At 39.6% G+C, this 13935-nt stretch overlaps 2 protein-coding genes across 3 annotated transcripts; one reads left to right on the top strand and one right to left on the bottom strand.

Moving 5' to 3' along the window:
* The first annotated feature begins 242 nt into the window (after positions 1 to 242).
* On the top strand, positions 243 to 2450 carry LOC117647552 (lipoyl synthase, mitochondrial). Its single transcript, XM_034389348.1, has 9 exons — positions 243 to 299; positions 525 to 693; positions 787 to 974; positions 1042 to 1198; positions 1309 to 1366; positions 1489 to 1647; positions 1745 to 1860; positions 1949 to 2019; positions 2103 to 2450. The coding sequence occupies exons 1-9, from the start codon at positions 243 to 245 to the stop codon at positions 2265 to 2267; spliced, it is 1140 nt and encodes a 379-aa protein (XP_034245239.1). The 3' UTR covers positions 2268 to 2450.
* On the bottom strand, positions 2442 to 13468 carry LOC117647549 (neuroblastoma-amplified sequence-like). 2 transcript variants are annotated; one of them, XM_034389343.1, is made up of 39 exons: positions 13307 to 13468; positions 13006 to 13100; positions 12798 to 12931; positions 12586 to 12719; positions 12387 to 12478; positions 12092 to 12293; positions 11873 to 12022; positions 11655 to 11752; positions 11424 to 11586; positions 11137 to 11337; positions 10840 to 11049; positions 10394 to 10759; positions 10070 to 10290; positions 9893 to 9988; positions 9595 to 9814; positions 9373 to 9504; positions 9122 to 9271; positions 8890 to 9032; positions 8625 to 8801; positions 8441 to 8543; positions 8148 to 8356; positions 7950 to 8062; positions 7692 to 7867; positions 7427 to 7617; positions 7246 to 7351; positions 7042 to 7169; positions 6689 to 6930; positions 6359 to 6594; positions 6089 to 6276; positions 5807 to 6001; positions 5572 to 5732; positions 5310 to 5485; positions 4949 to 5223; positions 4676 to 4858; positions 4420 to 4597; positions 4109 to 4338; positions 3902 to 4022; positions 3636 to 3821; positions 2442 to 3546 (listed from the first exon to the last, which is right to left on the bottom strand). In XM_034389343.1, the coding sequence occupies exons 1-39, from the start codon at positions 13409 to 13411 to the stop codon at positions 2698 to 2700; spliced, it is 7335 nt and encodes a 2444-aa protein (XP_034245234.1). In that variant the 5' UTR covers positions 13412 to 13468; the 3' UTR covers positions 2442 to 2697. The 2 variants fall into 2 exon arrangements, with proteins under 2 accessions (XP_034245234.1, XP_034245235.1); XM_034389344.1 differs by having other exon boundaries at positions 4949 to 5220.
* Between the last annotated feature and the right edge of the window lie 467 nt (positions 13469 to 13935).

Below are 13935 nucleotides of genomic sequence, written 5' to 3'. Positions count from 1 at the left end.
ATACGCACCGTCCCTGTCCCTGTCCTGCCCTGCACGTTGTTTGGGGCACTGACATTTCCCCCTCCGCTCAGTCTGCAGCCAATCGCAACGACGCGCCCAACCGCGCCTCGTTTGAATTCTCCCGCCAGACAAACGACTTCCCCTTCCCAGTCCTTCCCCTTCCCCTCCCCCCTCCCGATGTTTTCTTCCCGCAACTGTCGACCGCTTGTCGTCAGCTGCGCTGGGTTCCTCAAAGTTGCGACATGATTCGACCTAAAATTTCCGACAGCCTTGCCAGGCTCCGATTTCTGGATTTGGAGGTGATTTTAAAACTTGGAAGTTAACGTTTGACGTGATTTTCTTAGTCTGTCAAGCAGTGATACTACAGGAAACGAATCGATCCTACCCTTGGTACAGGTTACTGTACCCTTGAGAAAGGCGTAGTTTATCGCTTCTGCCCTTTTTCGTCCCCTTTACCCCGTAACTGAGTGATAATTTGAATTCTTCAAGTTTTCTTTAACAGCAATTTATCTTGTTGTGCCTAGGTGCCTCAAACATCATTCTGTCGGCTAGCCCACACTCCTTCTACTCTTCCAGACAAGATCAAGAAGCGAATTGCAGAGGGACCTGGCTTAGAACATTTCATCTCTGAATCAACTGAGAATATAAATGAAAGTAGTGAGGATTATCAAGGAAAACTTCGTCGGGCTAAAGGTAGAGTGTATATGTTATAGCTTCGTCACCAACCAGAGGAAAGTGTTCCGAAACTAGAATTATGTTCTTGATTGTACTGTTCTGTTGCTTCAGGTGATGGAGACAGATTGCGTTTGCCGCCCTGGTTGAAAACTAAGATCCCAACTGGTCAAAATTTCAGTCGTATCAAGGAGCAGCTACGAGGATTGAATTTGCACACCGTGTGTGAGGAAGCTCGTTGCCCTAACATTGGAGAATGCTGGGGCGGTGGAAAACATGGAACAGCTACTGCCACCATCATGGTAATATTTTGTCTGTTACTCTATTTTCAGGCACAAGACCAAAGACTTATTCCTCTCTCATTTGTAGCTGCTTGGAGACACCTGCACAAGAGGATGTCGGTTTTGCTCTGTCAAAACTGCTCGTAAACCACCACCACCTGATGCAAATGAACCTGTGAACACGGCAGGTGCCATAGCTTCATGGGGATTAGATTATGTTGTTTTGACATCTGTCGACAGAGATGGTACTCTTCATCTGTCTTTTGCTTTATAAAATGGAAATGAGTTTGAAGTTTCCCTCAATGACCTCTTGATTTGTAACTGCTTCTTTTATTTCTTTTTTTTTTCTTTTTAGATTTGGAAGATGGTGGATCCAATCATTTTGCAGAGACTGTGAGGGAAATAAAAAGGCTGTAAGCATTCTAAAATCAGAAGAATTTTTTTTCTTATTTTTTTACCTTCTAAATGTTTTTTTTTCTCATCTTAATATTTTTGAAAATTTTGGTCCTTATTTTATTTTTTGGACACTTTACAGCAATCCTGAAATTTTAGTGGAATGTTTGGTGCCTGACTTTAGAGGAAATCAAGATCATGTGAAAACAATAGCTTTGTCAGGCCTTGACGTATTTGCGCACAATATTGAGACTGTGGAGATTTTGACACCATTTGTTCGTGATAGGAGGGCCCATTACAGGTCAGTTATTTTTAGAAATACTTGATTAAATTTTTCTTTGTATCTGTGTGTTTTTCATCTCTTTCTCACAGTGAATCTTAACATCTGTGCTTCACAGGCAATCGCTTACAGTTTTGAAAGGAGCTAAGGAGGCAAATCCGGATCTTATAACAAAGTCATCTATAATGCTCGGTCTCGGAGAGACAGACGAACAAGTTCAACAGACAATGAAAGGTAGAAACAAGAAATTCTCCAAACCAGAAACAGGAAGTGAAAAAAAAAACTGTTTTAATTTATTGTTTGTTGATGCGTTATTTTCTAGATCTGCATGATGCCGGAGTGGACTGTGTTACCCTAGGACAATACATGCAGCCAACAAAAAAGCATTTGATGGTAATTTTAAAAAAATATCATATATCCTTAAACGAGGAGCTGTATCTGGCACTTTTTTAATGTTTGTCCTTTGTGAATTTCAGGTTGTTGAGTACGTAACACCAGAGAAATTCAAGCATTGGGAAAACATTGGAAATGAGATGGGATTCTTATACACAGCAAGTGGACCTTTAGTTCGTAGTTCCTACAAAGCAGGAGAATTCTTCATTTCTAGTATATTGCGCAAGAAACGAGCTATGAAAGAGTAGAATTTAGTCACACATTGTTAACCCATTTCTACTGCAAAGTTCAAATTATTGTTGTCTGTTACTTCTGAATATTCCTTTGATGTTCCTAGAGTCAATGTTTTATTATTATTTTTCTTTTTCTAATTTTAAGGTATGGTTTGCTGAGGTAAGCAAGGAAAATAGAACAAGTCAACATTGCTGATATATTCTTATTTATTGACATAATTTAAATCTTCTCTCAAAGCATACTAAAAGAGTAGTAAAATTCTACCGTTAATATAAAAATCTCTCTTAATTATAAACAAAGGCATCACAGTCTGTTAGAGCTTATGCTCATGGAAGCTTCTAATAAAGGAACAACAGTCGAAAATCAACAAGTATTGTGCACAAAGAGATACATTTCACTTTCTAAAAAGTAGCCCTAATAACCATAAAACCATAAATACTTCTCTCAATTGTCCCAGCCAGCACCCCAGTCCTCATCATCCCAATCAGAAGCAGCATTTGGCAAGGCAGCAGGGGGCAGTTCATCTTCCGACTGTTTATCTAAAGATGTCTCTAAAGGTGCACTCGATGTAGCTTGGTCTCGAGGGGGAACCCTAGCAAATGCACTTTGAGGAGAAGGGAGGAGAGGAGGACTTATATGTTTTTGCCTTTTCATAACATCTTTATCATTGAAACCTTCACAATTTTCTTTTTCTGCATCTATCCTTTCTAACTCTTCATCAGACCAGCCACCCCAACCATCTTGATTACTCCACTCATTAGCCTTGACCTTTGCATCTTGTTGCTCCTGAACTCGTTTTTCCTTGGCACTACGAATTTCCCTTCTGGTGGGTTCGTCAACTATTCCTCCCACATCCTTCTGCTCTGTCTCATTTTCCTCCACATCACTCCAGTCATTGTCCCCGGCATCCCAGTCGGTGTCAGTGCATGCCCGTGTCTCTGGTGATGTGAGGACTGAGGACTCAGCTTCAGCTTTCGAAACTTTGTGCTCGATGACCTTGTCAACAGGTTTAATATTTGCCACAACGCTAGGTGCTGTCTGCTTTAGACCCATCATTAAGGAGGACGAAAATGTGCGCATAAAAGAGGGAACAGAATGAATCGATCGCAAGATAACTGCTCCAGCCTCTGGTATGTGCCTCCTATTCAACAATGTCTTAACAATGCTTTCAACTGAGGAGGGCTGAGAAGCTATGACACTAGAGAGGAGATCAGAGTAAGCTGGAGTTGACAGCAGATCTACAGTCAAATTGCGGGAAAGGGCAACTTCTGCCACTTTGTCATGAAAAGGTACCTGCCAATACAGAAAACATCCAGTGAAAGGCAGTGGAAAACACACCTACATAAGGCTTTAGGATGTAATTAGATACATTTGGGGCTTACCGTTAGCCACTGCTGCGCAAGAGAAACAGCTTTACGATGTGCCTTTGAATCATTACTTAGTAAGCAGATAAGGATCAATAGCTGGACGTCAACCTGAGGTTCTGTATCATCATCTTCAGTTTCATCACCATCATTAGATGCTTGCTCAGTTTTACTCTGAACCTCCGATAAAAATTTGTCGAGATGCTGGAGCAAAAAAAGACAGCAAGGGTAATTGAAGTAGACAAAATTTGTAAGTCACCCGTGAAACGACAAGAATTACTTACATCATACGACATCAGATATCTACTACTTATGTCAATGATGAATGATGCTTTCTGATCAGTCCATTGTCCACTCTCACACAGCACACAATTCATCAGCAACTGGCTATACAGCACAGATACACTAAAAGAAGAAGATAAAAACATTTTAAAATAGAAAGTAAGAAGGCTAAATCTTTATTTCTTTAATTTTTTAAATTTACAATTTACCTTTCACAACTGTCAGAAAATGGTGGCCATAGATCCAAAAGTCTCTGCAATGATTGCCTCTGCTGCCATGAGTTTGTATTCTGAATAAGCTGAATGAGAAGGCTACATCTTCTGTCTTCATCTTCAATATCTCCATTTAATACTGGAATCTGAGGCCATGATGATGCAAGAATTGCTTGAGTATGGAAAAAGAGAAGGGATGGCTCTTGAACTTTCTCAGATTTATTTTGCTGAGGAAAAGAAGTCAAGATTTTATTAGCAAGCCATAACATTCAATCACTTCTGGTGACAGATTCCAAATAAATTTATACCTGAATTATATTAAAGACTTTTAATTTCTGATCAGGGGGAAGCTGTTCATTAGTTGCCAATGGACGTAAAATCTCATCCCATTCATCAATATTTCCTTGCAGTTTGCCCAATTGAGCAAGTTGTTCTAGTCGCAGAAGAGCTGCATTCAACCCAGCAAAACTGTCTCCTTGACTATTCCTAGAAAAAAAATCAAATAAAAATTGAAAGAGTTTCACAAAAAAAAGCAGGTAATAAATACAAATTTCTGGAACATACTGAAAAGCATCCACATGATTCTTGAAAACGTCTAACATCAACATTTCCTCTGATAAACTGCATGCTGAGGATGTAACTTTCAACAGGTCAAGAAGAAACCTTGCAGACTTTTGGTCATTCAGGAAAGTGTCTCTGAGAAGACTGATCAGGTCTTCCTTTTCTCCATTTGTGTGTAAATATTGCCTAAAATAAAATTTCAAAACCCATTAATAGAGGTTTTAATTTTTAATGGCAATGCCACTTGAGGATAAAGACAGAGACAGAGGTCCTTACTTGCAGCATTCTTCTTCAGGCCAGTTCTCCATGAGCCACCTTGAGGTGCGAACGTGGCCCTTCCAGTGGGCCAGTTGCTCCATACAAGGCTCACTCCCCGCAAAATCACAATTTAGCAGAGTTGCAGCAATCAGCTCCTCAGCCAGTTCAAGGGGAAGGGAAGCTGTTGAAGGAGTTTTATCCAAAAAGGTACTTTCTATTACTGGCATTATATCCTCTGCCTTAATATTGGCAAGAATTGGAACCAGTTTCTCAACAGAAACATTCTTAGACTTCTGGAACAGTACAAGTAGTAAAACCAATTTATGAATAAACAAACATTTTTGTTATAAAAATGTCGAATTCTGCGGGTTTTACTTACCAGTTGAGATTTGAGGTATACTGTGTAAAGAACACTTGCTGACAAAGGGGATGCCAAGGCAGCGGGCATGGCTTTTAAAAGTTTAGCAACCAGAGGAATGTTCTCAACAGTAAGTGAAGACTCAACAGCTTTAATAGTGTTCTTTGGACCCGATATGAGTAGCTTATAATCAATGACTGCATTTGGAAATAATAATAAAATGTAAATCACAGTGAAAGATTGGAACAAAGCACACTTAAGGCAGAAACTCAGGTTCACTTACCAGCAGTAGTAGCTTTCACCTTAGACAATAGTTTCAAATGGTCTTTGGGAAGTAGTCTAGCACTCCTATGGGAAGGGGCTACTTTGCTTAGAATTGTATAATACAACTCAAGAAGACAAAGCTGTGTTCCATCGATGTTTGAGAACACATGTGTCTCCAACCTGTGGGATGAATATAATTAATCAATATCATTACTGGCAGTATTATTAGAATACTTTTTTGTAATTGCAATTACTTTTCTTTGATTGCATCTGATGCCTCCTCTAGAATGTTTTCAAACTCAGTTCCTGACAGACGCTGCTTTACTTCAGAATCAGATAGTTCACTCAAAAGAAGGTTGGCAATATGTTCAGCAACAACTTGACCACGATCGACACCATGTCTAGCTGCAAGTGCCAAGGCGAACCGTAATCTCTCACTGTCTTCATGCCTACAGAAAGAAAATGAGAATAGATTTATAGTTTTGACAAAGTTGTTGCACACAAAACAAATATATACCAAAAACAAATTAACATACATAGCTAGGCCCAAAATAGAATCATGACGATACTGCTCATCAGATGCAAATCTGCTCACATCAACACCACAATCCAAAGTTAAAAGATCTTGAGCCTGGACATAATCAGCAAGTTGTGCTCTCCACCTTAGCAGCTCTGGTTGCCATATATCATCTTTATTTTTATCTTGAGCAGCAAGTGAAATCACCTAAAACAAAACAAAACATTTAAAATTGATTAAAAGCTGTCATTAATTCATTTGATGCTGACTTTATTGTGCATTCAATTACCTCACGAGGGTCGTAGAGCAGCACATTGTGCATTTTTTCCCGATCACCATTGACAGCATTGCGGTACCAGCGTAGAGCAGCATAGTACTGTGCCAATTGCAAAGTAACTGATGATATGTTGGCTTCAAATACCTGTCGGCTTGCTTCTCTAGCACACGATTCAGGTAAAGACATAAGGTAACCAAGACCAAGACAGTTATCTTCAGGTAGCACAGAAATGGCACACTCTGACAAAACTTGATAACAAAAAGAAAAAAAAGACAATATGAATGAGTAAGTACAAGATATAGGACAATTTCAATAAACAACAAGTGAAATAAACACAAGTACCTTTAGTAATATCAAGTTTGTTTGACCCCGATTCTTGCTCAAACAAAGCTATCCGCAAAAGAGCTTGCTCAAACTGTAGTTGAGGAGGAATATCCGGAGCTGAGAAACAGTCATAGCGGCAACCCAGTCTACTTGTGGAATATGGGGTTGCGTCATATAGTGAAGAATAAAATGCATGGCAGGTGTAGTGTTCCGGTGATGTAGTGGATTGTAATGCATCATCTTCAGCACTATCATCCCAGCTGAAAAATATATGAAATAATACAATTAATGTGAAATAACAGGATGATGAATAATAAAGAGCAAGCAAGCAAAGAAATGAAATGACACAGCTATTGTAATGTGAATTTTACCCAATGCGAAGAGCCTTCTTCCAAAATTGAGAGTCTCCTACACTGCTTAAAAGGCGCTGAGTTGTTTCTTGTACACTTGACTCTCCAAAGGGTAAGTTTTGTAAAAAGTCCATTCCAAAAGACTCAGACTGAAAATGAGAAACGGTAATGTATTTCCAAGAAAATAGGTGTAACATTTATTCTGCATGAAGATCATATTCTTACTTGGGCCTGTCCGACTTGGCCTTCCAGATGAACAGAGAGACTCGAATTATGCATAGCAATTTGATTCTTCATACCCTCTTGCAAAGACTCAATTTCCAAAGACCGTCTAGGGGAAGAATAGACGAAAAACATCAGGAAAGATAAGATAAGTTATATGTGTTGAAACAGAACCAAAACCAACCTCCTGTTAACCAAATCTTGTAGCACTTCAGTGGGGCAATATTGCAATGCAAAGGATAAAAGATGGCTCCTAGTTGCAACATCCTTAAACTCTGAGCAGCTGGCTACCTCACTAGCTATAGACCAACCGTCAGTGTAAGAAGCATCGACTAGGCGCTTGCATGTGTCAGCACAGCTGCGATAATCCTTTGACTGAAACATAAAATTTCCTTATTTCAACTGCAAATAATTTTAGTAGACCGTAAACCATAATATAGAAAGCTTACATGAAATGCCGCTTCAGCTACCAACACAAGAACACGCCCTTGCCTTTCCTTCGGGTTGTTGTTGTTAATGTTCAAGCAAGCAGCAAGCTGCAGTATTTTACTTGGATTGCGATGTGCTCCAGATTTTTTCTTTAAGCAGTCCTCAATTAGCTTTAGTCTATCAGGACATAGACGCACTGCCAATATACCAACAGACACAGGGATGTTAATACATGTAATATTTATAGGTTTCAAAGAGTCATTCAAAGTATTTCTTACCTTGAATGGGTAGCATTTTGATTCCAAACTCATGGAGAAGTTGGAATGAATACAAGAGATTGCGTTCCTCCTGAATTTCTGGATCTTCAGATGGTAAAAGGTGCAAACAAGCCCTAAAAATAAATATCCAATTAACTTGGGTGTCCCACATCAAGGCACAACCATGAGAAATGGTTTAGTTGTCAGACAGCATTTCACCTGGCAAAGTCCATGGCAGGATCAGTCAAAGACCCTGCAGAATCCATGTACTCTCTAGCTGCCGAAAGCACAAGCTCAGTGCATTTATCTGCAGGTATGTATGTCTCTGAGCGGAGATCGCCTCTTGATTGTGCTGAGGGGTTTATGTAATTTCCAGATAATTTAATAGATGCCATGTTACCAGAAGATAACAATGTTGAACAGAAAACCTGCAGATGGAAAAAAGATAAGTACCCCAATCCAATATGAAATTTCATTTAATTAGACACAGCTCTGTGATTCAGATGACTTACTTCATAACAGGTACTTGGAGGGACACAAGTAAATACTGATCGCTGCAAATCCAGAATATCACCAAGCAAAGTAGACCAAACAACCTCTGAAGGAGGTGGATTTCTGACAAAAGACAGAGAGCATATCAAAATAAATCAAACAAAGGATAAAAGGACTATCAATGCCTTAAAAATAGGAACAAACCTATTGGCTACTGTTCTTGAGAGTCGAGTAAGAAGTTGTGTGACTAACTGCGCATCACTCTTGTTGTCCCTTATATAGCCCAGGGACTTAGCTGTCCCATTGCGGCGGAGGATTAAGCTTGCTGCTAGCTCGAGCTCTAGAGCATCTAACTGCTCTGTATGAGAAACAGTAAGGACCCTGGAAGAAAAAAGAAAAATACTGTAATGCAGAGGAATGGAAGAAGGCAGACCAAAACGCTCCTTTCAAGCTAGAGACAGTGGCTCACCTTTGAACTGGGATAGCTGCCAGTATGCCTTGAGCAAGGTGCAGGTGGTCTGTATCCACATAAGAATAAATGCAATCTATTGCTATGGTGGAGATTTCATCAGGTGTCAGTCCGCATGACAATTCGTCTTGTCCTTCAAAAAACTGTACAGAAATATTTTTAAAATAATTTAAAACACCAATAAAATACTGAATAGTGCATGCCTTAGAAGGGTAATGAAAAAATCGACAACCTTGAGGGGCAGAGTCAAGCTTTCACTGGATACAGATATGAGATAGTCATGGAGAAGATGATATTTCATTCCTGGTTGTTCTTTCTCAACACGCTCCACATATGGGAAGAGCAGTCTACTCATGTCCTCAAGGAATGAGTTTTCAGTTGTCTTCAAAGATAAACAAATGTACAAATGAAACAAATTGATGAACCAATAAAAATTAATATGACAATTTGATAATGGAACTGAATGGACATTGTAAGACCTACTTTCGACATCAAAAGCTTGCACTTTTCCAAAGGAGATTTCTTTTCCAAGTCTGCAAGACTTACATCTTCCAGAAATAGCTCATATACAAGAGCATCCAAGATTTGTAATTCTTGATGAAGGTCACCCAAACCCTGTGCAGGATCAAATTTCCTTAGTTTTGGGCAAAGTTGAATCTTGTTTCTCTTTTGATTACAGTACACAAGCCTATGTTAAGTTCTCACCTCAATATGATTATCTAGAGCTAAACGAAGCAAAACAAGAGCATTGTCCACCATTCTGCTTGACCTCTCAATCATTCTGATTCGTTCCAGATACCACTGCTGAATCAGCTTGGGAGTTAGATCTTCAACAGGAATGCGATATGCAGACAAGCCTGGTTCATATTCATAAAGCCACTCAGTGTCTTTGTCTGGAGTGTCAAGATCCAAACCCCTCACACACCTTGATGCAATTTAATTTAAATTAATGAGAGAAAGGAAAAATTACATCAATTCACAAAGAAATTAAGGTGACACTCACCCATAAGGATCCTTTTCACTCCAATCAAGTTCACGGAGCTGCGTTTCTTGCCAGGAGAAGACAACACCGTCATGTGTCAGCTCAGGAAGTAAAGACCTAAAAGAAACAAATATTTTTAACTTCTTTTGGGGGAATATTTATGGAAATTTTTATATGAAAAACAACAACGATACAAACTTGTACTCAGTAGGGCAAACAGTCTCTGGAAAATTAGAGAGTATGGGGAGCCAATGATGTAATGTTTGACTTCCTTCATAGGTAAGCATACATTCAACTGCTTGACTATTGGCTGCTCTTGCAAACTGAACACATGCACGTAAAGATGATGAGGCTCGAAACACAGCATACACAGTGTGCTCGAACAATTCATCTGCAAGTTGAGTGCCACCAAGAATTTTCTGAAACCACAATACAATTATTAAGACAAGACAAGATAAAAAAAAAAAAGTGAATGTGGTTTTTGAAAATTAAAAGTTGTTTAGTTTTCAGAAATTAACTTACTTCATACATGGTAAGGCGATCTTGGTATCGCAACAGTGTGTGTCGACAAAGAAGAAACTCTTTTTGCTTGTCAGTCATTTCATCAACATCTTTGACTTTGCGCTTACTTCCTAAGTTTCGGAAAGCCTCTTTGCTTGTAGCTTTTAGTCCAAACTCCACCAATTCTCGAGCAGCAAGAAGTGATTCTGGTACTCTGTCCAGACACTCCCTGAGTACCCAGGTCTGGTTGGACACCTTACTCAGGTAATCTCGGATAGTTGCAACAGACACCTTATTGTTTCGCCATTGTCTTTGGTACACAAGGTCACAATCCAGATTATATGTATGAGCCAAGGTAAGGGCTTCACCATATTCTTCATTGTCCAGCTGTATGCAGATAATAAAAATTCAGTTCTGACTAGGTACCAATATCATGTCTCATACCAATAACATTTTCACCAACTGACCTTTCTGGAGTAAAGTTCTTCAGGTGTAGTGCTTCGAAGTGCCAGCAGTCTATAGGTGCGCCTGCATAGTCTCAGTCTTCTACGTCTTGGTCTAAAGCGTTCCAGGTCTGTTACCAAATATGCAACTGAATTGACAATAGTTATCACTCGTTGAAAAAGGGTTGTAGGAATATCTTCCTCTTCATCACTTAACTCTGATACTGACTCCTCCTGCAATTTCAAAATGGTCAATTTATATAATCAATATAGGAAACTGAGATGCTCAGCATTCAAGAGACTTAATACAATTTAAATTACCTCAAACGTTTCATCATCATTGAGACGGCTCTTGCAAAAGACATCTACATCACATTCAAGGGCAAGAAACCCCTTCTCATTATGAAATCTTCTCACTTGTGCGGAGCCAGCCAAAAACTCAGGACTCTCACCCAATAAATTTTGAAGGTTAGATATTTCACACACAGTAACAGCTCCAGAGTTTCTTACCACCACAAGAGCCTAAAAGAATAACAAAAATTATTATTATCAAAAACCTCAATGAGTAGACAAGCATGTACGCAGTGCTCCCTCTAAGAGTTACCCACCTCATCAGACCACCAGTCCAAATCAACTGGAGAGAAAGATTCATTTGAGAGAGGGGCCTGTAAGCCAGCGGATCGCTTCCCATTGGGCGACTCTGCCTCTACATTGAGGGGATTCTGGGCATTCCAGTCTGGCTGCTCGACAAGAGGCCAATATCCTAGAAGCCTGAAGACAGGAAAATTAGTAGTCACACAGTAGTCACAATGTGGAAGCGGTAAAGGGTTAAGACCCACCTTACACCCGGCAATGACCATACAGAAATTCCACCACAAGAATGTAATGCAGCAATTCGTCTAGCAGAAGGGGAAATTTCTAGACGAATTATCACACTCTGAAAATAAAATTTTTAACAATTTACATTACAACTGATATAGTTAGGAATTTTTTGTTAGTAAAAATTGAATTGGTAAAGAACGATCTAGATTCAGAAAAAGTAGAGGTTTCACATTACCTGCTGGTGCTTTGAGCCAAAGTATGGTATTCTCCATAAGCCACTGGACAAAGAAGTACTCTCATATTTTTTGTCCTGATTTACAAGCTGATAAAAAGGGTGGTCGTTTAAAATTCTCCATGTTGTGAGGCCTACACGATCTCCAGACTCCTGTAAAATAAATGTAAATGAAGAATGGGAATAATAACATCAAAATAGAATATATTTTTAAAACAGTACTTCTAATGTCATATTTCCTCTTGACATGACAGGTCCCGCAACAAACAGTAAAGAATGTGCAGGATGATATGCCACGGCAGTTACACCGGACCGAAAGAATACACCAAAAGAAAATGAATGATTTTCTTGGAAGCCCTCGGTTGGAGACACAAGATAGCTGTGCAACTGACCACTGTAGTCCACAGTAACTAGCTCACTTGACCTGAGAAATAAAGTTTCAGAATTAAGATGTTGTTTTACTTCCAAATAGAATACATGAGAGTTCCTCAATGACCTCTAGACAGCACAGGCTTACCATTTGTGCGTCGATGACCGAGCTTGAAGGAAGAAACATGATGCTAGAGAATGTCTGGTACTTGTAAAGGTCTGTTCTTGTTGAACCATTGACTGAAAAATAGAGGTGGAGATGAGTCCTTTTTGTTGACTTTATTTATAAAGCAATTTCAACATGAAAAAGGGAAAAAATATGGAAAAAAGAGAGTTAAGTTGCCTACCGGCACAATGGAAAAAAGATTGCTGCCCATCAAGTCATAGACACGAACAGCTCCATTACTCAAGCCCACTGCTAACATAGTGCAGTCCGGAGACCAACACCACCTTCTCCATTGCGGGAATAAATCTTTAGGTACTGTGGAAAGAACAGGAAAAATAATAATACAGCGGCATGGGGCCAAGAGCTCAAATTAAATTGTGATTCTGAACCTACAGGTTGCTTTGGCTATGACTGATGAATATTCATCCCGTGATGATCTTATTTCTAAAGATGAATCTTGAAGTAAAGCAACAACTTTGCCTCCATCACCAACACATAAACGCCATGGCTGCTGCCAGCTAAGAAGCCTGCGAACACCATTACATCACAATTACAAACTTTACATTGGTTTGCACAATGAATGAAACAAACAATAACATACCTTTCCACTTGTTCATGTCGGAATTCACAGCTCCGAAGAGCGAAAGCGTTTTTTAATAAAGAACTAAGTCCTTCTTGATTTTCAGAGAGACGTTTCTACAACAAAACAACAAATCATGAGACAGAATACACATACACGACTGATTGTTTAATAAAGTACGTTATATGTAGTAAAATTAAAGAGGCCCTATATCAAAGGAAAAACATGAAAAATTATCAAATTTATCTGAATCTCTGTTGTTAATGTAGCCTTAAATCCCTAACAGGTTATGAACAGTTTATTTTTTCTGATTTGAACTTACTGGCAATTCTGGATCTTGCTTCCATTCTGAGTACACGAGTAGTTCGTAAAGAATGCTACTGTCTGCCGGGACATCAGAAGCAGTACTGACAGTACTTTTATCCATTGTTAATGCAAAATGTAAACAGAAGAAGCAGACGGTACATGTCACCGTGTTGCCACTTCCCCTCCTCTCCCCTCCCCTTCCTTTCTCCTACACGTCAACAACAGTGTAGGCAACAGCCCAACCTCCATGCAGCACAACGGCTGCGCTCGTTAATTTTTACGATTAAAATCTTCTGTACTGTTGACAAACGATTTTAATTTTCACAGAGGAACTATTGGGAAAATAAAATATCATCCATCAGAGACATCAGAGACAGAATTGCCTCTGCGATAAGGAACTACAGCCGCCCATAAGACAGGCCGTAGAATGGAACTTCCCCCAGTGTTAGCCTGCAGACGCTGCAGGCTGAATACGAGTCATTTTCGACGTTTTCCTCTGTCTCTCTCGCACCTACGCGTTTTAAGTTCGAAGTGAATGTGGGAAAACGATGGAAAGGTGCGTTTTACGGTGTGTTGTGTCCTTTCAGTGCACCCGCGCTTATGCTGCTTGTCTAGAGGGCTCGTCCAGCTCGTCTTTCTACTGAG

Source organism: Thrips palmi, unplaced genomic scaffold (assembly GCF_012932325.1).
Source record: "Thrips palmi isolate BJ-2018 unplaced genomic scaffold, TpBJ-2018v1 HiC_scaffold_2, whole genome shotgun sequence".
Lineage (NCBI taxonomy): Eukaryota > Metazoa > Arthropoda > Insecta > Thysanoptera > Thripidae > Thrips > Thrips palmi.
This window is presented reverse-complemented; position numbering and strand designations above follow the sequence as displayed.